General features: G+C 44.9%; 1 protein-coding gene and 1 long non-coding RNA gene across 3 annotated transcripts; one reads left to right on the top strand and one right to left on the bottom strand.

Annotated features, from left to right (window-relative positions):
- Nucleotides 1–9295: 9295 nt before the first annotated feature.
- Nucleotides 9296–13827, bottom strand: LOC121270554 (zinc finger protein 271-like). Of its 2 annotated transcripts, none has more exons than XM_041175916.1 (2): nucleotides 13759–13827; nucleotides 9296–10863 (listed from the first exon to the last, which is right to left on the bottom strand). In XM_041175916.1, the coding sequence occupies exon 2, from the start codon at nucleotides 10752–10754 to the stop codon at nucleotides 9717–9719; it is 1038 nt and encodes a 345-aa protein (XP_041031850.1). In that variant the 5' UTR covers nucleotides 10755–10863; nucleotides 13759–13827; the 3' UTR covers nucleotides 9296–9716. The 2 variants fall into 2 exon arrangements, with proteins under 2 accessions (XP_041031850.1, XP_041031851.1); XM_041175917.1 differs by having other exon boundaries at nucleotides 13784–13824.
- Nucleotides 13828–16866: 3039 nt separating this feature from the next.
- On the top strand, nucleotides 16867–25827 carry LOC121270103. The gene is made up of 3 exons (XR_005941479.1): nucleotides 16867–16986; nucleotides 17700–17804; nucleotides 25527–25827. It is a non-coding gene; the product is annotated as an uncharacterized LOC121270103 (long non-coding RNA).
- The last annotated feature ends 257 nt before the right edge of the window (nucleotides 25828–26084 follow it).

Below are 26084 nucleotides of genomic sequence, written 5' to 3'. Positions count from 1 at the left end.
TTGTGGATTTGGTCTGCCTGGCACACATCACCTACCACGTCATAACACTCCCCATCATCTACAAGGCACAAGTCAGGAGTGTGATGAAATACTCGCTACTTGCTTGGATGGGTGCAGCTTCATAACATGCAAGAAGCTCAACAACATCCAGCACAGAGCAGCGAGCTTGATTGGTGCTCCGACCACTACCTTAAACATCCATCCCTCTACAACTGATCCACAGTGACATCATCTACAACATACACTGCAGCAACTCACCAAGGCCTTTGACAGCTCCTTCCAAACCTGCAACATCTACCACTTAGAAGGACAAGGGCAGCAGGCACATGGGAACACCACCACCTGAAATTTCCCCTCCAAGCTACTCACCATCCTGACTTGGAAATATATCACCGTTCCTTCACTGTCGCTGGGTCAAAATGCTGAACTTCCTCCCGAACAGCACTGTCCGTATACCCACACTACATGGGCTGCTGTGGTTCAAGAAGGCAGCTCACCATTGCCTTCTCAAGGGCAATTAGGGATGGGCAGTAAATGCTGGTCTAGCCAGTGGCGTCCACATCCCTTGAAAGAAGAAAAAATGTTGTCCTCATTGTCTGCCACCGCTGCTGTCACGATGATAACGGCCACACTGATTCCTGATCTTATCCTTTGTCACTCCACATGTCCACTTCAGCATCTGTATCTCACGAGTATTCAGTTGCTGTTCTTCTTTTCTTGATGTTGTCCGAGTTTCTGCTCTATTCAACAAGGCCGGTCCTGTAAATTCTTCCTTTTCAACTTCAGTGACACTTTTCTATCACAGCACACTGAGCCGCACTTCTTCCAATTACTCCAACCTGAGCTAATCGGTTTCTTAATTTCTATACTTCCACCCTCTGCCATCACTGACCTCAGGCACTTGTAGCTACTCACATTCTCCAAGTCTTCGCCCATAACCTTTACAACGTCACTCTGATTCTCTTCCCTAGACTCAAACTGACAGTCCATAAATTGGGTCTTTGGTTCACTAATGTCCTTTAGGGAAGGTAAATCTGCCATCTTTACCCAGTCTGGCCAACATGTGACTCCAGTCCCACAGCAATGTGGCTGACTCTTAACTGCCCCCTGCAATGGACGAGGAACCATTATTGGCAATTAGGAATAGACATCAGTTGCTGGTCTTGTCAGTGACTCCCACATCCCATGAAATAATAAATTTTTAAAAACCTAATCTTCATACCCGTGTCTTACCAGTGCTTTTCTCCAGATACTCAGTCATGTTCTCATCAAACCCACCGCACAGCTCAGTGTCATCTGCAAATATCATTGACCATGGCAGTTCCTGTCACTTTTGCTCAGTTCGAACATCTGTGACCATCAGGAAGAGGAAAGGGTTCAGTGTTGATCCTTGGTACAATCCAACTTTGATTTTGAAGCTCTCAGTCTCTCCCACACAGCTTCTTACTCCTGTCTGGAACTCCTTGGACATGTCCTTAATAGTCGTACATGGACTCCATGAATTCTAACACATCTCCAGTTTCCCTCCCTGGGCACCTGGTCATAAGCCTTCTCTAGATCAATAAATACAATCTTCATGATTCATTGACCTCCCCAATATTTTTTCATCACTTGTCTGAAAATAAAAATAGCATTGGGAACTGTTTCTGCTGATGTTAATAAAGCTAAAAGTTTTACCCAGTTATATATGTTAATATTCTGGATAAAAGTCAAACCAGTAAGCTTTATGTAAAACAGCCAATGTGACAAGTCATTTAATATTTCTATCACAAGTTAATTCCTTTTGAAGGGCTCTCTCTCTCCCCATCTCCTCCATCCTCACCCCCAAAAACAAGCGTGAGGAGCTCATGAAGCTTCTTTGTCGCTGAGATTGAGACAATCCGATCAACTCTCTCTGCTCCTCCCCTCCTTTCCACTAGACCATCTGGCCAACCTTCCTCTAAAGATCTGACCAACTCTAGCCCTGAACTCACATCTTTCTTTAGTTTCTCTCTGATCTCCCGTTATCCTCTCAAGAGCTCATCTTGTCCATGAGACCCACCTTCTGTTCTATTGACCCTATTCTGCTAAACTGCTGACCACTCAAAAGAGTTTTAAATGAGCATAAGTTTATGGAGGGTGGAAGATGGGACACCAGTCAGGAGAGCATTGGAATAGTCGAATCTGGAGGCATCAAAGACATGATTGAAGATTTCAACAGGAAATGAGCTGAGGAGGGATGAAGAAACTGATATTAGAGGTGGGAGGAGCTGATTTTAGTGATGGAAAGGATAAGTTGTCGGTAGCTCAGCTCTCAGCTGAGGGTCAAATAGGAAACTAAGGTTGCAATCGGTCAGCTTCAGCCTCAGACTTTGGTAAGGGGAGGGGGATGGAGTTGGTGATGAGGATGACAGTGTTAATGGTGGTGGGTAGGGGCTATGGGCCCATGTATTAAACCATCTCCTGGGCCACAGCTGTAGAGAGTTGAGCATTAATTTGTCTCTGTCCCATAGGACAACATCTCAGAAACAGGTCCAATCTCAATGTGGTGATAAAAATTTATGTTCACCAATTGGTCTTTCAATTACATTGTTATAATCCATAATTTCCCATATGGCAGAATGTGACCCATCAATGACTGCAGGAGCCCAGTGCGATTACTCAGCACCGGGTTGTACTCTGAGCATGTACAGTACAAGTGGTGGATGTGGAACATGCTGATCAGGAGCAGGTGGGAGATGACGCTGAATTACAGAGAATACCGACTCCAGAAACTGACCTTTCTGTTCAACTGACCTATGCTGGTGTTTATATTTCACACAAGACAATTCCATTCCATCTACCTCAACACAGCTTTTTGGCTTATATTTCTTTACAGAAGTACCAGCACTGAAATAAAAGTAAAGTATGGTGAATGCTGGAAATCTGAAATAAAAACAGAAAGTTCTGGAAATCCTCAGCAGGTTTGGCAGCTTCTGTGAAGAGAGAGAAACAGATTTAACATTTCCAATCCAATATGATTCTTCTTCAGAACTGAGTATTTCCAGCATTCTGATTTCATTTTAAACACATAATTGATGTAAACATTATTGTCCTCACAGGTATCTGGATGTAAATCTGATTTCAGACCTTCCTCTGAACAGTTTTCAAAATGACTCCAGCTCATTGTCCATTCCTTCACTAAAGACCCGGATGGAAAACACTCAGCACAAGATGGCGGCGGCTGGTTGCCCGGGTAACCCGGGCCTGTCACCAGGGAAGACCTCACTCCTCTCTTCCCTCACCAAGATGGCTGCCCATGTGCCCAGCTCCCTGAACAAGACTCACCTTCCTTTGCCAAAATGGGGGCGGATCGTGAAGCCCCGCCACCCCCCCCCCCCCCAGTGCGCAGGTGTAGTGTGGGTGTGAGCTCTGAGCATGCTCAGTGTCAGTCATGTTGACAGAGTGAGGAGGAGCGGGAGGCGGGAGGAGATTGTGAGCACAGGGTAGGAATGGAAACCGTGGCTGGACTGGGAACTGGATCAACTTCTGGGGCAGGCCCCAGGCCCCGTGTTTACCCCGCGGTGACAGGCCCGGGGGGAGGGAGCCATGGAGCCGGTGGCTGGACGGGGAGGATTTGGAAACACCTTGTGGATCCGCAAACCCTGAGGAATAATTGTCAGCTCCTGGTTTGCAGCTGCGGGGCTTCTCCCTCCCGGGAACAGGCCCAGGTTAACGGCCGCCATCCTGGGTCAGCGAGTGGAGGATGGTTCACATCAGAGGATGGGGGAGGGGAGGGGGGACAATAAATAAGAGGTTACACTTTGGGCTCAAATCAATGAGGATCTGATCTGTGTTTGGGAAACTGTTAACAAATGGCCCCTTGTAAAACATGATCTTCAGTTGTAGAATTTATTAAAAGGATACAGAGAATTATCCAACACTTCATTTGAATTTCAGCCCAGGGAGGAGGGAGAGTGCGTGAGATGGGGATTTACAGCTTTTGGGGAACAAGAGAGGAAAAAATGTTCCATAGAAACTAAAATTAACTTCTGAATTTCTGTGTTGTGCTTACAATGAGGTCTTTTGAAACCTCTGCTTACAGGGGCATCAGAAGGGAGAATTTATAGACTGGTAACTCAAACAACACATCACATCAAGATCTAACAGAGTCACTTGATTCATCAGGAGCTGAATATCACCGGCCTTTGAACATGGAAGGGAGAAATATTTGCCTATTCTGACTGTTGAAAAAAAAATCACTCATCTATATGACTGGAAAAGCACCGAGACACACACACACCAGTGAGAGTGTTCCAGTGCACTGACTGCCAAGAGCTTTCGCTAGTTACGCAACCTGAAAAAATTACAGCATTTACAGTGGGGAGAAACCGTACACGTGTCTGTGTGTTTGGACAAGGATCCAACCTGGAGAGACACAAGGACACCCGCACCACGGAGAAACCGTGGAAATGTGGGGACTGTGGAGCTGGATTCATTTCCCCAACCCAGCTGGAAATTCACTGGCATATTCACACTGGGGAGAGGCCGTACACCTGCACTGACTATGGGAAGGGTTTCACGCAGTTATCAAATCTTCTGACATACCAGCGTGTTCACAGTGGCGTGAGGCCGTTCAGCTGTTCCGTATGTGGGAAGGGATTCATGAGCTCATCTAACCTGGGGACCCACCAGCGGGTTCACACTGGGGAGAGTCCGTTCACCTGCTCTGTGTGTAGAAAAGGCTTCACTCAGTCATCTGCTCTGCTGACACATCAACTTGTTCACAGTGATCAGAGATTGTTCAAATACTCTGACTGTGAGAAGAGTTTCAAAGGACCAATAAATTTGCTCAAACACCAGCGAGTTCACACTGGGGAGAGGCCGTTCACCTGCTGTGTGTGGGAAGAGATTCACTTGGTCGCATAACCTGCACAGACACCAGCGAGTTCACACTGGGGAGAGGCCTTTCAACTGTCCCATCTGTGGGAAGAGTTTCACTTTTTCATCTAACCTGAAGAGACACCAGAAGTTTCACATATGACAACAGGCGTTGGATTCTGCTGTTATTGCTGCTGTGGATCACATCACAATGAGCTGGAGGGTAAGAACTGGGACTTGTGCGACTTGAAAATTACTTTCCTGGTCAGAAGCATTGGATCCGCTGCCTCTGAGACAGTTTGTGATTTTCAAAGCGCCAATTAACTCACCACCAATTAACCGTCTGATTAACCACTAATGAACCAATTTAATCTCATAGTTGTTAAGGAGCCTGTCTGGAACAGAATGGGATTTTCAATCATTTCTTCTGGATTCTAAATTGATTTATGGAGTACAGGTTGTTTGCAATAAATCCCCAATTGTGAATGAAATCATCAGGTACTACAGGACTTGTAGGAATGAATGCTTTAAATGGTCGTTTCAAAAAGATATATTAACCATTAAAAGTTGGAAAGGTAACAAGTTAGAAAGATTAAAAATCAAAGTTTCAGTTAACAGTAAGAGGAGAATGTTTAACTTTAACAATTAAACAGACTTAATGTTGCTCGGTCGATCAGGCCGAAGATGTGAAGTGAGGATAACCCTCCGTCATTTGATACACAGATAACATGCTAACAAAATGGCTTCTCGCAACCTTCATTTTTACACTTAAAAGATGTTGTAACTCTTTCGAGTACAAACATGTTTCCATCTGTTCCTATTCAGATGAAGTTACATTGTTTCATAGTTTGCCATTGTGAGATTTGAACTCTTGATCTTGGGGTTACAAGCCCAGTACCATAACCATTTGGCTTTCATACCAGAACTTAAAAGACATTGTAAGCCTACCTTAGCCAAGTTGTTGGAAATGGCTAATTGGTCTATAATTTGTCAAGAATGTGGCAAGAGCTAACTCCATTGGTTTTAGCTAATTTACCACATTGTCTTAAACTTAGGACAGTGCCTACCTTTAAGCTGTGTCTCTTTTCTTGGTGTCTTTACAGGAGCCCATTCATTAAGATAGACTCAACAATCAATGTGTGTTCCTGATAGGGAGTGAGTCCAGGGCTTATCCCATTTCTTTCCTAGCTGTTACAGCACTTTAATTCTCTCATAAGAAATGCTAATGGAGAAATACAGAAACAACATAAAGTGACTTCTACTTAACTACCAATCATCTGTTGCTCATCAGTCACTGCTTCGTGATACTGTTTTGGGTTAGTTTCTTGTAAAAGGTTAACATCAAAATGGCTTCTCATCTCAGCGTTAGCAGAAAATTGTGTTTTGACCTTGTTAGCTTATTACAAAGAATATGACATGAAATGAACCTGAACGTGGTTGGGCTGCACTAAAATCTATTACCCAGGCTTACTTACAGGATGATGCCAGACATGTTAGTGCACAGCTGTTAGAGTTACCATGCGTCAAAAGGAAGTTAATTTTCTCTTTTTTTGTGTGCGTGTAAAATTTGTGGGGTAGACTTGTTCTGGTTTGAGCGCTGTACCTCAACTTGGCATCAGTGCACACTTGTGTTGTCTTTATTGTCCTGGTCATTTCATGAACTGCCAGCTCCCCTCTGCAAAGCAGCAGCAAACCCCCAAATGGCTGCTGTCTGCATTTGCTGCTGGTTTCAGACAAGAAGCTCCCTCCCCCTGGAGGCACTTGGTGCCTTGGATTGGATGCTGAGCTCACCTCCTGCCAAAACAGCTCATTTACATTTAAAAATAATGTCGCAAGAGCAATGCAGTTCAGGTGCAGTGTCTGAACTTGGAATTAATCCAGTGTCAGGTTTCCAAACCGCTTTGAAAATCCAGCTCTTGGGAGTTTATTCCTCCTGATGTTAATAATCCCTGCAACAGGTCTGGAGTTTAATATTCTGGTTAAATGTCAAATAAATCAACTTGGTGTCCAACACAGTGTGTGTGGAGTATTTGTTTTCTCCAAGTTAAGGGGAGACAAATTGAAATCCTGTTCTTGACTGTTCCATTTCTGGGCCTTTTCTCCACTGTTAAAGAAAGATTTGTATTTCTGCAGAGCCTTTAATGACATCAGGGATGTCCCAAAGCATTTTATAGTCAATGAAATTCCTTTAAAGTGCAGTCAATATTGTAATGTAGGAAATACAGCAGCTAATTTATGCACAGCAAGATCCCATGGACAAAAAATTGATAATACCCAGATGATCTGTTTCAGTGATGTTGATTGAAGGATAAATATTGACCAAAACTCTTGGTAGAAACCCCCAGCTCTTTGAAATAGTGTCAATGGATCTCTTACACCCATCCATTCTGTCTCAGTGCCATCTCTGACAGTGCAGTGCTCCCTCAGTACTGCAGTGGAATGTCAACCTGGATTTTATGCTCATCTTTCTGGATGTGGATTTGGACCCACAACCTCCTGACTCAGATATAAAAATGCAACACTGAGCCACAACTAACACCTCATCATCGCTCTGGATTAATTCAGTTCCCAGACCTTTGGTTACTCTCATGGACAAGTCCCAGCTGCCCATACCTTCCAGAGTGTCTCTCCTAGCCTTGGTAGCAAACATCATCTCACTTTTCTGAAAAGGAGGAAGAAAGAAAATGGGGAACTAGAAACCAGTTAGTCTAACATCAATAATTGGCAAAATGTAGGAATCTATCATGAGGGATGTGTTAACAGGGCATTTAGAAAATCATTAACTGATTAAGCAGAGCCAATATGGATTTATGGATTCATATTTGACAAATCTGTTCAGAGCTTTTTGAAAATGTAATAAGTAAGGAGGATAATGAGGGTATCAGTAGATGTTGTGTATTTGGATTTTCAAAAAGCATTTGATAAGGGGTCACACAAGAAGTAATTGCACACAATTCGGTCTGGTGTTTGGGGGTATCTCAGCATGGACTGAGGATTGGTTAATGATCAGAAAACAGAGAGTAGGAATAAACGGGACATTTTCAGGTTGGCAGGCTGTGACTAGCAGGTACCACAAGGATTAGTAGTTGTGCCTCAGCTATTTACAATTGATACCCATGACTTAGATGAGGGGACTGAGTGTAATGTATCCAGGTTTTCTGACAATACAATGTGGGGTGGGAAGGTAAGTGCTGAGGAGGACACAAAGAGGCTGCAGAGGGATATAGACAGGTTGGGTAAGAACATGGCAGTTGGAATACAACATGGTGAAATGTGAAGTTATCCACTTTGGTAGGAATAATAAAAAAAAATATTTTTCGAATGGTGAGAGGGAAATTTTTGCATTCAGAAGGACCTGGCTGTTCTTGTACATGAATCACAGAAAGTTAACTCGCAGGTACATCAAGCAAATGGTAAATGGTCTGTTAGCTTTTATTACAAAGGGATTGGAGTATAAGAGTAAAAAGTCTTACTACAATTACACAGAGCATTGGTAAGGCCTCACCTGCAGTACTGTGTGCGGGTTTAGTCTCCTTACCTAAAGAAAGACATACTTGACCTAGAGGGAGTGAAACAAATGTTCACCAGACTGGTTCCCGGGATGAGGAGATTGTCCCATGAGGAGAGATTGAGCAGATTAAGCCTATATTGAATGGAGTTTAGAAGAATGAGAGGTGATCTAACTGAAACATTCTTAAGGGGCCTGTCAAAGTAGATGCTGAGAAAAAGTTTCCCATCTGGAGAATCTAGACACGGGGATTAGTCTCAGAATAAGGGGTCAACCATTCATGACTGAGATGAGAAGGAATTTCTTCATTCAGAGTTGTGATCCTTTGGAATTTTCTACCCCAGGGAGCTGTGGTTCTCAGTTATATTTAAGACAGAGATTGATAGGGTTTAGGAACTTTCTACCCCAGGGAGCTGTGGTTCTCAGTTATATTTAAGACAGAGATTGATAGGGTTTTGGAACTTTCTACCCCAGGGAGCTGTAGTTCTCAATTATATTTGAAACAGAGGTCAATAGAGGTTTGGGTACAAGGGGAATTAACGTTTGTGGGGAGTGTGGAGCTAAGGTAGAAGATCAGACATGATCGTATCGAATAACAGAGCAGGCTTAATGGGCTGAATGGCCTTTCCTGCTCCTATTTCTTATGTTCATTAAACCTCAGTCTGGTTCCCCTCGAGCTGCTGAGTAAGTGAATTAAATCTTTCTTCACAAATCACCCGGATACCAGACTACAAGTCAGGCCATGAACATTGTTTATTGTTTTCAAATCACAGTGAAATGTGGGCACACAGACCCTTTCTAGACGTGTCTAAATGTAATCAGATTTATCCAGCAGTTCAGCACTAATGGGGAGAGAACAAGGAACAAAGACTCCACAGGATATTCAGTGATTCACTGCAAAACAGCACAAATGGATGCTGAGTATTGATTACAGCAGGGAGCAGAGTCTGAGGTTATAAATTGGTGAGTTTATTTTCAGAGTAATTCCTTCAATATCTGACAAATTAACAGCTTTGATCAGCCCGTCTCACAAACAGCTCGAGCCTACTTGTGATTACAAACATTCAGAGCTTACCGAGCCTCATCCTCGAGTTACAGAACAGAATTTCTCCCGTCAATATAGAGCTGCAGGACTGTGATCTGTTTATTGTTCATCTTTAGTTCAAGACAGTTTCTGAGTGATTTACATTGAAAACGAGGTTTGCAGACATGATGGTTTATTCACATATGATTGAGAGACGATGCAGGTACACGCTAAGCCTAAACTGGGCAACTGACATTAGAGATCAACCCCAACTGTCAGAATGGACATGGTTTAGTCCAGGATGTGATTAACAGCAGCAACAACAGCAGAATCCAACCCCTGTAATCACTTGTGAATTCGCTGATGTTTCAGCAGGTTGGATGAACGAGTGAATCTCTTCTCACACACAGAGCAGGTGAATGGCCTCTCCCCAGTGTGAATTTGCTGATGTTTCACCAGATCATTTCTGATTTTGAAGTGCTTCTCACAGTCAGAACATTGAAAAGGTCTCGTATCTGTGTGAACAAGGTGATGTGTAGTGAGATGAGATAAACGAGTGAATTCCTTCCCACACTCCAAGCAGGTGAACGGTCTCTCCCCAGAGTGAACTCGCTGGTGTGCAGTGAGGTCACCTGCTCGCCTGAACCCAGTCCGGCAGTGAGAACACGTGAACGGTCTCTCGTCAGTGTGAACACGTTGATGGGACGTCAGTTTCTCAGACCTTTTAAAGCACTTCCCACAGTCTGGACATTTAAAAGGTCTCTCGTCTGAGTGAACATGCCAATGCCTCAATAGATTGGATGACCGAGTGAATCTCCTCCCACACTCAGAGCAGCTGAACGGCCTCTCCCCAATGTGAGTGCATTGGTGTTTCAGCAGGGTGGAGGATCCCCTGAACCTCTTCCCACACTCAGAGCAGCTGAATGGCGTGGAACTGGTGTGAATGCGCTGGTGTTCCATCAGTGAACATGGGCTTTTAAAGCTCTTTTCACAGTTACAGCATTTAAACTCTCCCTCGTCGGTGTGAACTTGTTGGTGTGTCCACAGGACAGAAAAATGATTGAATCCCTGCCCACACACGGAGCAGGTGAACAACCGCTCCCTGGTGTGAACTCGCTGGTGTGTGGTGAGGTCACCCGATCGCCTGAAGCCAGTCCCGCAGTGAGAGCACCTGAATGGCCTCTCCCCAGTGTGAACTCGTTGGTGTTGCAGCAGGTTGGATGACTGAGTGAATCCCTTCCCACACTCAGAGCAGGTAAACGGCCGCTCCCCAGTGTGACTCCGCCGATGAATTTCCAACTGAGACGAGTAATTGAACCCCTTCCCACAGTCCCCACATTTATAGGGTTTCTCACCAGCGTGAACGGTGCTTTTTCCTTCCATGTTCCAAGGCTAATGACATTCCCGTCCTGATAAATTGAGAGACTCCATCAGATTCTAATGTGATGTTTGGTTTCAGTTTCCCGACTGCAAATCCTCCCCTTCTAATATCCTGTGAAATTGATTTAAAACAGATAAAAGGGAGTGAGAGAGAACCCACAAAAACACAAAGGCAGGTTGTGAAATTGAGCTGAATGAATCTGGTCATTTGTGGGGCTGGCACCAGGGAAAGGTGACCATGAAAACTGCTGGATTGTCATAAAAACCCAACTGGTTCACTAATGTCCTTCAGGGAACGGAACCTGCCAGCCGGTCTGGAGCTACACAAGAACCTGGCCTCTATGGGAGGAGGAAGAGAGAGAGGTGGAGGAGGGGGCAACGGAGATGGACTTGATACATGACAATTTTGACATCATGTCCCAAACCCAGCACCCCATCTTCTAGAAGAGCAAGAGCAGCTGGTGCATGGGAAAACCATCACGTCCAAGACACACCAGCATGTTCACACTGGGAAGAGGCTTTGTTTTGTAACCTTTATTCTTAAAAGAAAGTATCTTTCTTTGGGCTATTCTCAAGGTTTTGCAAGATGAAACCAAACAGAAATTTGCTTGTACTTCTTGCAATTTAGTTATTGTCTTCACTGCTCACGAAGTGATCTGCTCGACAATGAGGGTGATCACTTTTTGGAACAACATCCATTTTGTCTGTGACCTTGACCCTGAGCTTCCGGTCATTTGTCATTTTAATTCTCCGCCCCACTCCCACTCTGACCTCTCTGTCATTGGCCTCCTGAACTGTTTCAATAAAGCTCAGTGGGAGCTCGAGGAATAGCAACTCATCTTTCGATTCAGCACTTTACAACCTTCCAGACTCAATATCAAGTTTAGCAGTTTCAGCACCAACAGGATCAGGATTGTCAGGATCGGGAATTCTGTACCTGAAAAGGTGCTGGACCTAATTCTATGTTTAGACTCTGCTCGCTCGTCCTAGATTCCCCAACCAGTGGAAATAGTTCCTCTCTATCCACCCTGACAGTTATAATTAATATACTGAAAACTTTGATCAAATCACCTCTTAATCTTCTAAATTTAGGGATCACAATCCTCACAGTGAGTATTTTAGCAGAATGGATAGAGAGAGTCAATATATAATGAAAGGCACAGTTCTAAAGAGTGAGCAGAGACAGAGGGACCTGCGGGTTCATGTGCAGAGATCTTTGAAGGTGACAGGACATATTAAGAGAGTAGCTGGTTAAAATAAATTGGATCTTGAGCTACATGAATAGTGGCATTGAGTACACAAACAGGGAAGTTATGCTGAATCTTTATAAAGCTCTGGTTTGGCCACAATTCAAGAATTGCATCCAGTTCTGGTCACCTTACTTTAGGAAGGATGTGAAAGTCATTGAGAAAAGTGCAGAGGAGCTTTACCAGAATGGTTCCTGCAAAGGAGGTTGAGGGGAGATTGATAGAGGTGCACAAGATTATTACAGGTTTAGATAAGGTAGAAAAAGAAAGGCTATTCCCATCAGCTGATCGCTCAAGGACTCATGGACACAGATTTAAGGATTTGGGTAAGAGATTGAGGGGCTTCTGAGGGAAAACATTTTTACACAGTGAGTGTAATGAGCTGGAACTTGTTGCCTTTGAGGGTGGTGGAAATGAACATGATGAATGATCTCAAAAGGAAATTGGATAGGCACTTGAGGGAAATAAACCTGCAAGGATACAGGGATAGAGCAGGGGAATGGCACTGACTGGATTGCAGTAGAGAGCTGGCATGGACTCAATGGGCCTAATGGCCTCCTCTGTGCCATCATAACTCGATGACTCTTTTGTGTAACCTCACCTTGTAATTTAAACCATGGAGTTCAGATATCACTTAGGTAAATGTCACTCCCTCCATGGTCATTCTATCCTTCCTGTTGTTTGTTGCCCAGAACTGAACAAAATTCTCCAGGTGTGCTCTAACCAGGGTTTGTGTGTCTCAGTGCTTTTCCAGTCGCATTGATACCTGACATCTTCTCCCACAGAGAGTATAGAGAAACCTTTTACCTTCCACATTCAAAGAAAATTACAAAAAAATATATTTTTTAATGTCCTGATGATTTTTCTCCAGGGTTGCACACGGCAGTGTCCTGGGGATTCATCTTTAATTCCTCGAGACTCCAAGGAGGTTATGCTGAACTTATATAAGACACTAGTTAGACCTCAGCTGGAGTATTGTGTACAGTTCTGGGCATCACACGTTAGGAACAATATGAATGCATTGGAGAGTGTGTGGAAGAGGTTGACAAGAATGATTTCAGGGATTAAAAACTTCAGTTATGAAGATAGATTGGAGTGGTTGGGACTGTTCTCCTTGGAGAGGAGAAGGCTAAGAGGAGTTTTGATAGAGATGCTCAAAATCATGAGGGGTTTGGATAGAGTAGAAAGGGAGAAACTGTTCCTGCTCGGAAAACAATGGAGAACAAGGCGGCAAAGATTTAAAGTGATTTGCAAAAAAAGGCAAATGTCGTGTGAGAAAAAAACTTTTTCTCACAGTGAGTGGTTCAAGTTTGGAATGCACTGCTTGGAAGTGTGGTGGAGACAGCTTCAATCGAGGTATTCAAGAGGACATTGGATAATTATTTAAATAGAAACAATATGCAAGGGTACGGGGAAATGTTATAATACTCATTTTGAGAGCCGGTACAGACACGATGGGCTGTATGGACTCCTTTGTGCCGTAACAATTCTGTGAATCTGTGATGGGATGGCAGCCCTTCCTCTGCTCCTGGTCCAGGATCACCCCCAATAAATATGGCGGTCGCGCACACGCAATGCTGCACATTGCCCCCCACCAAGATGGCGGCCGGCAAACCAGGCCTTCTAGCGGGAGGAGTCCCATTGCTTATACTCCGTTCGGTGCCAAGGCGGGAACGATAAGGTTTTATTTCGGGTTTCAGGCCTACACTGAGTACTTATGAAGCATCCCCGCCCACTTCGATGGTTCTAATCCTCCTCACCCAGCCACCGGCTCCATTACTCAACTGCACTCGATCACTTCCTGCCCGTTCCTTGCAGCTCCAGTGACAGCCCACACTGCGCATGCTTCGCAACGGAACAGTGCGCTTGCGCGATGAGCCCCGGTGATGAGGATAGAGCATATTCGTACTCGCAGCGAATGCTGGGTAAGTTCCTCGCCATTGAAAGTCGATAGTGTTGATGGAACATAAAGTTGTGCGAATCGATTACGATTGGAGCCATTGGGCCACGATACCAATTTATTAAATTAATTGATGTAGCAACTAAAGACCACAGGCCCTCTAACATAGTTTTGTACTGGGTGTGATTAAAAGCAGAACAAACATCTATAGTTAGGTGTGAACTCACTGGGGTCTCAGCAGGTAGGGTATATGGCTTTTTCCCCATAGACACAATAGTTAAACTGCCCCTCACCAACATGAAAACACTGACAGTGGATCAAGTGCTTTTAGCTTTTAAAGCTGGAATGTTAACCAGTGGTTTAACTGAGCAAATCCCTTCACACATGGTAAGTGTCTGAGTGGTCTCCTTCTGGTGTGATTATGCTGTTGTGTCAGTAAATGGGATGACTGAGTGAATCCATTTCCACATTCATCTGGCAAAGTATCTTTTCTCCACGGGGGGATTTTACCCATGAGTTTCCAGCTCAGACAGGAATCCCAAGTGCTCTTGGTAATGAGTTCCACGTTCTCAGCATTCTCCAGTTAAAGAAAAGCAAAATACTGTGGGTGCATCAGATTTGAATTAACATTAGAATATTCTGGAAATACTCTGTAGATCTGATAGCATCTGTGGAGAGAGAAACAGAGTTTACATTTCAGGCAGATGAGCTTTCATCAGAACTGCACAGATCTGAAATATTAACTCCTTTTCTCCTTCCACTGATATGCTGAGTATTTCCAGCATTTTCTGTTTTTATCTCTGGTTGCTCTAGAACTGTACTTAGATTTATCAGTGACAAACTGATATTTATTCTCATCTGTCCACAACTGGAAACATCTCTCACTTATCTACCCTGTCAAAGCCTTTCATAATCTTAAATGTTCAGGTCATCCTTTACTTTCTTTTCCAGAGAAAACATTTACAGCCTGTCCAATTTTTCTTGTTGGGCGTAACCTGCCAGTTCTGGCATCATTCTAGTAATTTTTTCTTGCATCTTCTCCAGTTCTTCCAGATCCATTTTATATATTAAGCTAATCTGAGCATTAAATTCACTATTGTCCCCAAATGCCTGTATGTTGCAGCATTTTAATCATTAGCTGAATATAAGTTGGGATAGAATGAGCAGATCCAACGAGCCAGTCTGTAACATTATGGAGCATCTACAAAGTTGCCTCTTCCCCTTACACTGGGATAGTGGGCTGTTTAACTCTTAATCCATCAGTTATGATATGAAGAACAACATGTCAGAGAAAGACAGGATTTCAGTGGGATGACACAAGCCAAATGAAAGTTCAGTTAATATGATTGCCAAGCAGTGATAGGGAGCACTTGCGATTCATGTGCACCTTCTCTATGCATTTTCCAGATTAAAAATTAATTGAATCTATCACTCTCCACTTTGAGTGTATTCAGAATGCAAATCCATGAAGATTTGGATAATCGGGGAATCAATAGATTTGGGGATAGGGTAGGAAAGTGGGGCTAAGGTTAATCATTTAATGGTTCAGATGCTCAAGGACCATATGGTCTACACCTGCTCCTATTTCTTGTGTTCTTATGAACATCATTGTGAATCATTTCTATGCAAGTACAGCAGATGCAGCACCCAAACTTTCACCTCCCACTTCTTACATTCCAGAACCCCAAACACACTTTCCAAGTGGCACAGTAATTTATTGTGTCTTCTTGCAATTTAGTATTGTATTATCTGCTCATAATGTGGTCTCCTCTACATTGAAGAGAATAAATCTGATTGGATGATTGCTTTGTGGAACATCACCAGTCTGTGAGTCTGTGAGCTTCCGGTCATTTACTATTTTAATTCTCCACCTCACTTCAGGTCTGACCTCTGCCCTCAGCCTCCTGCACTCTTCTAATAAATCTCAAAGGAAACTCGAGGACCAGCACCTTGTTGTTGACTGGCCACTTAATGACCTTCTGGACTCAACATTCATTTCAACAATTTCAGATCATAACCACTGCTCCCTTTTTTCCGCACAGTATTTGATGCTAATTGTTCTGCTGTTACGATTTGTACTTCCTCTGGACTTGTCTTTTATTTGTTCACTTGTTCCATTGGTTTGTTTGCTTGTATCATTATCGCCCAGGTTTGCCTTGCACCATCATCCCCTTTGTCATTTAATCTCCAGCTTTCCATCCTTTCATAGGATCGTTTTTCTTTCCTGCTCTCTGCCTCTCTTATCTCCGACTATGTACTTGTTAGTAAACATAGTTTTCCCAGTTTGGATAAAAGTTCAATGACCTGAAAAATTCGCTCTGTTTCCCTCTCCATTGTTTGCTGAGCGTTTCCAACATTTTCTGTTTTGATGTCGGATTTCCAGTGTCTTGTTTTTGGGTCGCTGTGGATCAGTTTACTCTCACTTTCCGTTACCTGTTTCAAGGTGAAGAAGGAACGTTTAAAGAATGAGACAACGGTAACTATCACCCTGTTCGACATGAAACTAAACTCATTTTTAATTCCTCACCAGTAACAATGTTAAACACAAAGCTTCCAGCCGGGATTGATAAAAGCAAAATACTGTGGATGCTGGAAATCTGAAACAGAAAAGGAAGGAAAAACTCAGCATGTCTAACAGTATCTGTGGGGAGAGAACGAGAGTTTACGTTTCGAGACCGTATGACTTCTTCAGAGCCGGGATTGAACCGGGGACTTTCTCATGTAAAGTAAACGTGATAATTACTGCACTAGGGAAATGAGTGTGAATCCCATCCCCTGGGACAGAGGGGAACTGACCATCCATCTCTAGCTCTAATTCTCAAACAGAAAATGCTGCCAAGAATCAGCAAGTCAGGCTGAGTCTGTGGCCGCTCTCAGCGTTTGTAACCGTCACAATGCCCGGATGGTTGACGGCTGCTCCGGACCAATAGAAACTAGGGGCGGGGCAGGAGGACCGAGCTGGAGCGGCTGGTCATCCAACGAATCGGAGTGAATGAGGGTCGGGGCTTGTCTTGTGACCGAAGCATGCGCAGTGAGGGTAATGGCGAGAGAGAAAAAGAGAGGCGTTTCTTTCTCGGATCCGCAATCGGTAAAGAGGGGGGATGGCGGGGCGGAGGGAGCAATAGATCCGGTGGGTGGGTGGGCGGGGAGGGTTCTTAAACATGTTGTGTAAGCCGCGAACCCCGAAAAAGAACTTATTGTTCCACTGTTTTCACCAAGCGGTGCCAGTAATCGGGCCGGTTAACGGCCGCCATCTTTATTGGGGTAACGTGCAGCAGGGCTCATGCACGGCCGCCATCTTTGTAGGGGGCAATGTTTTTAATGACTGGGAGGAGCTTGCTACCCATTGTTCAGAATGGGGACAGCTTGTCCATCAAGCTGTATTGCCCTTTGAGTCCCAATGTCTTATTGAGGAGGCAGAGAAGGAAAGACAAGGAAGCAAATCCTGCTGTCCTAATCCCAATACCTCATGGAACCCAATGTGTCCAAAGCTCTGTGCATCTGTTTAATCACATGAAGACCCACGGCAGAAACTCACGACCCTGATTAAATGTCATCCTTGAATCGAGGAACACTGCTGATGACGATGTAGGGTAATGTGCAGCAGGGCTAGGTGGCAGGAGGGGAGAATATTGTGAATTTCTTTCCTAGACTGAGAGGTATGGATTTTTGAAACTCCTTTTACAGGGGATTAGAAGGGGAGGATTTACACACAGCAAACTCAAATCAAGAAAAATGCTTTTCTCTTCTGATTTTCTATCCTGGACTGACAGTGATGGTTTTTGTGAACTTTTTTCACAGGGTATTAGAAGAAGATTTTCAGACAAGAAACTCAAACCAAGCATCACATCAACATCTGAAAGAATCAGAAATTCATCAGGACCTGGATGTTATCAGCCTTTGAATGTAAGTATTGAGTTCCAGGTCATTACCACTCGCTGTGTAAAATTTCTTCCTCTCAACTCCCCAAAACCTTAAATCTATGGTGAGTAACCTTTTCGCAATCAGATAATGGGAACAGTTTTTCTTTATCTATCTTACCTAAACCTATTATAAACTTGTACACCTCTATCAAATCTCCCCTCAATCACCTTTGCTCCAAGGAGAACAGCCCCAGTTTCTCCAACCTAACATTGCAAATAAAATTCACACCCCTGGAACCATTCTGGTAAATCTCCTCTTCACCCTCTCAAGAACCCTCACATCCTTCATAATATGTGGTGATCACTGGTTTGCACAGATCCAGATGTTCTGTGTTCATGTCTGTGATGTCATCACACACCGACAATTGCTCGGTGACATCACCGCAGGACCTGGGTACTTCCTCAACTGGGAGATTTTTCTCTGACTCCAGTGCTTCTGATATCTTTCCAGCTGCAGGCTCCAGCAGGAGATTTTAATATTGAAAACTGAAATTGTTTCAGAGGTGAGTATTTTTGACATTCAGCTACCATTTAGAACTCTTGGTGCTGTACTTTGTTATCTGTGAGAGTTTCATGGCTCTTGGGCTGTGCGGCTCTTGGGCTGTGCAGCTCCTGTTCTGTGGATCTGAATCCATCTATTGCTCTGTTTCACCTCTGCCCTTCCAGATGACCTCTCTCCCATTCTCTAACATCCGCTGCCTCCAGTATTGGGTGTCTTTTAGCTCTATTTGGTATTTTATATTTCGCTTACCAGCTTTATCTTCCTACCATATTTTTCAGTCAGGAATTTTCTTTTCCTGCGCTTTGGCCCATTTCTTTTCTGTTTCTAAGCTTATATTGACCACCAAATTCTACATCATTTTTATTCCCCGTTATTCATTCTGCACAACCTGAAACATTAACTATTTTGCTTTGTCCACAGATACTGCCTGATCTACTGAGTATTTCCAGCATTTGCTCTTTTTATTTCAGATTTCCAGCAGCTTCAGTATTTTGTGTTCCTTTTATTGCAAGCATTGCTCACAGAACCGAGTCTAGAATTATGAGCCAGTTTGTTGCCAGGTAGGCATTGGTTCAGAAGTTGGTCCTTTTTAATAGAATCAGAGAATCATTGAATGATTGCAATACAGACAGAGGCCATTTGATCCTTTGTGCCTGTTCTGGTTCTCAACAAGGACAGATCAGCTAGTCCCATTCCCCTGTCCTTTCTTTGGCAATTTTTTTCTCCTTAGATTGCTATCCAATTCCCTTTTTACAATCTTATTTGCATCAGTTTGGGCTGGAGGGGAGATGGAAGAGAAGCTGCTGGGTTTAACCCTGAGGATTTTGAAACTCAGTTGGACCCAGCAATTTCAAATTGAAACTATCAAGGGAGGCAGATACTAAGGGAGATCTGGTTATTAAACAAACGCTGTATGTACAATGTAAAAGAGTATTGTTTTTGGAATATATACATATTTTAAAAAATTATTCTTACAATTTGGACATCACTAAAAGGCCGGCAGCATATATTGCCAATCATCCTCCGCCATTTCCGCCAACTCCAGCATGATGCCACCACCAAACACATCTTCCCTTCACCCCCCTTATCGGCATTCCGTAGGGATCGCTCCCTCCGGGACACCCTGGTCCACTCCTCCATCACCCCCTACTCCTCAACCCCCTCCTATGGCACCACCCCATGCCCACGCAAAAGATGCAACACCTGCCCCTTCACTTCCTCTCTCCTCACCGTCCAAGGACCCAAACACTCCTTTCAAGTGAAGCAGCATTTCACTTGCATTTCCCCCAACTTAGTCTACTGCATCCGTTGCTCCCAATGTGGTCTCCTCTACATTGGAGAGACCAAACGTAAACTGGGCGACCGCTTTGCAGAACACCTGCGGTCTGTCCGCAAGAATGACCCAAACCTCCCTGTCGCTTGCCATTTCAACACTCCACCCTGCTCTCTTGCCCACATGTCTGTCCTTGGCTTGCTGCATTGTTCCAGTGAAGCCCAACGCAAACTGGAGGAACAACACCTCATCTTCCGACTAGGGACTTTACAGCCTTCTGGACTGAATATTGAATTCAACAACTTTAGGTCGTAAGCTCCCTCCCCCATCCCCACTCCCTTTCTGTTTCCCCCTTCCCTTTTTTTTCCAATAAATTATAAAGATTTTCCTTTTCCCACCTATTCCCATTATATATTAAAATTAAAAAAAAACCCACTAGAGCTATACCTTGAGTGCCCTACCATCCATTCTTAATTAGCACATTCGTTTAGATAATATCACCAACTTTAATTTTAACACCTATGTGTTCTATTGTACTATTGTCGTTGACATCTTTTGATGATCTGCTTCTATCACTGCTTGTTTGTCCCTACAACCACACACCCCCACCCCCCCCCCTCCACCTCTTTGTCTCTCTATCTCTCCGCCCCCCACACACACACCTTAAACCAGCTTATATTTCAACTCTTTCTTGGACTCGAACGCAAGTTCTGTCGAAGGGTCATGAGGACTCGAAACGTCAACTCTTTTCTTCTCCGCCGATGCTGCCAGACCTGCTGAGTTTTTCCAGGTAATTCTGTTTTTGTTTTGGATTTCCAGCATCCGCAGTTTTTTTGTTCTTATCTCTGTGTTTAATTGACTGCCACTGCTCTTCAAGAAATGCCTACCTCCTTGAAGAAGTTCTGTTCCACTCTGCGACAAGATTTCCGTATCTCTCTGTTGTCTTGCTCACCTTCTTTGCTTTCCATTTCCCTCCTAGTGTTTGACAAGGTGTTTACTAAAACCCGCTTTCACAGCCATATCTCCTTTCTCAGTGACTGTCTCCGTCTCCGACTTACCCCACGTGGATTTCAACTGAAATTCCACCCCTCATGTTTCGAACCCACCCAGGATTACAGGTATCTCCGGGACATGAAACGTTTCTCGGACTGCTGTTCCCGTCACATTCTGAAATCCACACTCAGTGCCATGCGCCGCCATATGAACACACTCGACCTCTCCCTCCAGCAGCACCGCCGTACCCTTTTTCAAAGCTGCGCGTGTCCCCAGTTTCATTTTATCCTTCGGCTCATCCGACGCCTCAACAAGAAACTTTTTCTCTTTCTCTCAAGTGCTAAGGAACGCAAGCTACAACAACTCATCGACACCAACACCCATCTAGGACCCCCCACCCCTGCCTGTTCCTCCGTCCCCACCCTTTCTTCCAATCCCAACCCCAGCCGTGTATTCACTATACCCCCTGACCTTCCCCTCTCCGATGCTGAACGTTCAGTGCTCAGCAAAGGACTTAGTTTCATACCCTTACGCCCTCACCTCAATGAATTTCGGGCTCGGCATGATACTGAACTCTTCTTCCGCTGTCTTCGTCTCCGGGCTCACTTCTTTGGGCAGGAGTCCTCTCCCAGTTCAACAGATCCTTTTACCCATCTCCAATATTCTCCCTCCACCTGGACCCCTCCCTCTGGATTCTTACCTTCTCTCGATCTTTTCATTGAGAACTGTCGGCGTGACATTAGTCGTCTCAATTTCTCTGCTCCTCTCACCCATTCTAACCTGTCTCTCTCTGAACTTACTGCACTCCATTCTCTCAGGTCCAACCCTGACATTGTCATCAAACCCGCTGACAAGGGTGGTGCTGTTGTTGTCTGGCGCACTGACCTCTACCTCGCGGAGGCTGAGCGTCAACTCGCAGACACTTCCTCCTACCTCTCCCTGGACCATGACCCCACCACTGAACATCAAGCCATTGTTTCCAGGACTGTCACTGACCTCATCTCCTCTGGGGATCTCCCTCCCACAGCTTCCAACCTGATAGTCGCCCAACCTCGGACGGCCCGCTTCTATCTCCTACCCAAAATCCACAAACAGAACTGCCCCGGTAGACCGATCGTCTCAGCTTGCTCCTGCCCCACAGAACTCATTTCTCGTTATCTTGACTCCCTTCTCTCTCCCCTTGTCCAGTCCCTTCCCACCTACATCCGTGATTCCTCTGACACCTTACGTCACATCAACAATTTCCAGTTCCCTGGCCCCAACCGCTTACTCTTCACCATGGACGTCCAATCCCTCTACACCTCCATCCCCCACCAGGATGGTCTGAGGGCCCTTAGCTTCTTCCTCGAACAGAGGCCCGAACAATCCCCATCCACCACTACTCTCCTCCGTCTGGCTGAACTTGTTCTCACACTGAACAATTTCTCCTTCAACTCCTCTCACTTCCTCCAAATAAAAGGTGTGGCTATGGGTACCCGCATGGGCCCCAGCTATGCCTGTCTCTTTATGGGGTATGTGGAACATTCCTTGTTGCAGTCCTACTCCGGCCCCCTTCCACAACTCTTTCTCCGGTACATCGATGATTACTTCGGTGCCGCTTCATGCTCTCGTCAGGACTTGGAAAAATTTATTAATTTTGCTTCCAATCTCCACCCCTCCATCATTTTCACGTGGTCCATCTCTGACACTTCCCTTCCCTTCCTTGACCTCTCTGTCTCAATCTCTGGTGATAGACTGTCCACCAATATCCATTACAAACCCACCAACTCCCACAGCTATCTCGACTACAGCTCCTCACACCCTGCTTCCTGTAAGGACTCCATCCCATTCTCTCAATTCCTTCGCCTCCGTCGCATCTGTTCCGATGATGCTACATTCAAAAACAGTTCCTCTGACATGTCCTCCTTCTTCCTTAACCGAGGTTTTCCACCCACGGTCGTTGACAGGGCCCTCAACCGTGTCCGGCCCATCCCCCGCGCATCCGCCCTCACGCCTTCTCCTCCCTCCCAGAAACATGATAGGGTCCCCCTTGTCCTCACTTATCACCCCACCAGCCTCCGCATTCAAAGGATCATCCTCCGCCATTTCCGCCAACTCCAGCATGATGCCACCACCAAACACATCTTCCCTTCACCCCCCTTATCGGCATTCCGTAGGGATCGCTCCCTCTGGGACAACCTGGTCCACTCCTCCATCACCCCCTACTCCTCAACCCCCTCCTATGGCACCACCCCATGCCCACGCAAAAGATGCAACACCTGCCCCTTCACTTCCTCTCTCCTCACCGTCCAAGGACCCAAACACTCCTTTCAAGTGAAGCAGCATTTCACTTGCATTTCCCCCAACTTAGTCTACTGCATCCGTTGCTCCCAATGTGGTCTCCTCTACATTGGAGAGACCAAACGTAAACTGGGCGACTGCTTTGCAGAACACCTGCGGTCTGTCCGCAAGAATGACCCAAACCTCCCTGTCGCTTGCCATTTCAACACTCCACCCTGCTCTCTTGCCCACATGTCTGTCCTTGGCTTGCTGCATTGTTCCAGTGAAGCCCAACGCAAACTGGAGGAACAACACCTCATCTTCCGACTAGGGACTTTACAGCCTTCTGGACTGAATATTGAATTCAACAACTTTAGGTCGTAAGCTCCCTCCCCCATCCCCACTCCCTTTCTGTTTCCCCCTTCCCTTTTTTTTCCAATAAATTATAAAGATTTTCCTTTTCCCACCTATTCCCATTATATATTAAAATTAAAAAAAAAAACCCACTAGAGCTATACCTTGAGTGCCCTACCATCCATTCTTAATTAGCACATTCGTTTAGATAATATCACCAACTTTAATTTTAACACCTATGTGTTCTATTGTACTATTGTCGTTGACATCTTTTGATGATCTGCTTCTATCACTGCTTGTTTGTCCCTACAACCACACACCCCCACCCCCCCCCCCACCTCTTTGTCTCTCTATCTCTCCGCCCCCCACACACACACCTTAAACCAGCTTATATTTCAACTCTTTCTTGGACTCGAACGCAAGTTCTGTCGAAGGGTCATGAGGACTCGAAACGTCAACTCTTTTCTTCTCCGCCGATGCTGCCAGACCTGCTGAGTTTTTCCAGGTAATTCTGTTTTTATATTGCCAATGCCCAGTTGCTCATGGAGAAGATGATGTTTGACTTTCTTACTTCTGCATTCCATGTGGTGAAGGTGATCTCATGAAGCTTTTAGGTGAGGAGTTACACGATTTTGACCCAGCAATGATGAAGAAGCAGAGATATGCATCCAAGTCAGTGGGGTGTGATCTTACTGAAACATAAAAAATTCTGAGGGGGCTTGTCAGGTTAGATGTTGAGAAGATGTTTCCATTAGTGGGAGAATTTCGAACTAGGGGACAGAGTTACAGAATAAGGGGACACTCATTTAAAACTGAGATGCAAAGGAATTTCATCTCTCAGAGGGTAGTGAATGTCTGGAATTCTCTACCACAGAGAGTTGTGGAGGCTGGATCACTGAAAAGATTTAAAGAGGAGGTAGATAGATTTTTGAAATATTGAGGAGTTGAGGGCTATGAAGAACTGGCACAAATGAGGAGTTGAGGCCTGGGGCAGAGCAGCCATGATCTTATTGAATGGCTGGAGGAGCTGAATGGCCTACTCCTGCTCTTATTTCTTATGTTCTAATAATTTATATTTATATTGTGCCTTTAACATAATAAAACTTTCCAAGACATTTCACAAAAATGTTATAAAGAAACATTTAAACTGAGCTATATAAGTTGTGAGGGAGCAGGGCAGCAGGTGTAGGGCCAAAGAGGTAGGTTTTGAGGATTATCTTAAAAGATGAGAGTGAGGTAGCAACGGGGAGAGGTTTAAGGATGAAATTCCAGAGTTTGGGGCCTAGGCAACTGAAAGGACGGCCACTAATCAGGAACGCCTGAATTAGATGAGTGCAACCTCTCTGCAGATACTGTCAGACCTGCTGAGTTTTTCCAGGTATTTTTGTTTTTGATCTTGGAGGATTGACTGTCTGGAGGAGATTACAGAGATAGGGGAGAATACAACCATGGAGGAAAATAAGGGTGAGAATTTTTAAATTTTGGTGCTTCTTAAACAGGAGCCTTTGTAGGTCAGTGAGCATAGGGAGGATGGGTGAATGAGGCTTGGTGTGAGTAAACACACGGGCAGCAGAGTTTTGCGTGACCTCAAGGTCACAGGGAGGTTGAATGTGGGGGGCCAGCAGGGAGTGTGTGAGGATAGTTAAGTCTAGGGGTAACAAAGGAATGGATGATGGTTTCAACGGCAGATGAACTGAGATGAGGACGGAGTCAGATGATGTTACTGAGGTGGAAATGGCGGTCTTGGTGATAATGTGGATTCGTGGCTGAAAGCTTATCTTGCTTGGGGTGAAATATTCTGCCATGGTTGTAAACAGCCTGGTTCAGCCTCAGACAGTTGGCAAGGAGAGGGATGGAGTCGGTGGCTAAGGAGTGAAGTTTGTAGTGGGGACTGAAGACAAAGGCGTTGGTCTTCCCCGTACTTAAGTGGAGGAAATTTCTGTTAATCCAGTACTGGATGTCAGACCAGTCAGGACGATGAGTAACTTGGAGGTGATGGTGTTCGCATACACCTGATACCCTGGTCCTTTTAGTAGGTTCTGGGTTTGTTCCCTCTCTTTGACCCCCTGCCTGTTCCACCTCTCTCTCTCTCTCTCTTCCTCTCTCTCTCTCCTCCCATAGTCTTGTGTAGGTCCATTCTGGGTGACAGGTACCCTTCCCTGAAGCAGTTGGGTTTTTATGACAATCCAGCAGTTTTCATGGACACTTCTTCCTTGTGCCGGCCTCACAAATTACCAGATTCATTCATCTTCATTTCACAACCTGCCCTTGTGTTTTTGTGGGTTCTCTCTCACCCCCTTTTTTCTGTTTTAAATCACTTTCAGTCGTGAACCTCAAGCCAAACATCACATCAGGAGCTGACAGTCGCCCAATTTATCATAACTGGAATATCATCAGCCTTTGAACATGGAAGGAAAAAGCACCGTTCACATCGCGGAGAAACTGTACACGTGTTCTGTGTGTGGACGAGGTTTCAGACAATCAACAAGCCTGTCAAGACACAAGCGCAGTCACACTGGGGAGAAACTGTGGACATGTGGGGACTGTGGGAAGAGATTCAATTACCCATCTGACCTGGAAACTCATCGACGCAGTCACACTGGGGAGAGGTCATTCACCTGCTCTATGTGTGGGAAGGGATTCACTCAGTCATCCAGCCTGCTGAGACACCAGCGAGATCACACTGGGGAGAGGCCATTTACCTGCTTCAAGCGTGGAAAGGGATTCACTCAGTTATCCAACCTGCTGACGCACCAGTGAGTTCACACTGAGGAGAGACCTTTCAGATGCCCAGACTGCGAGAAGTGCTTTAAAAGTTATGGGGAACTGATGTCCCATCAACGTGTTCATACTGAGGAGAGACCATTCAGGTGCTCTCATTG

This window comes from Carcharodon carcharias, chromosome 27, assembly GCF_017639515.1.
Source record: "Carcharodon carcharias isolate sCarCar2 chromosome 27, sCarCar2.pri, whole genome shotgun sequence".
Lineage (NCBI taxonomy): Eukaryota > Metazoa > Chordata > Chondrichthyes > Lamniformes > Lamnidae > Carcharodon > Carcharodon carcharias.
Note: the sequence above shows the minus strand (reverse complement) of the source record. Positions and strands in the feature narration are given on the sequence as shown.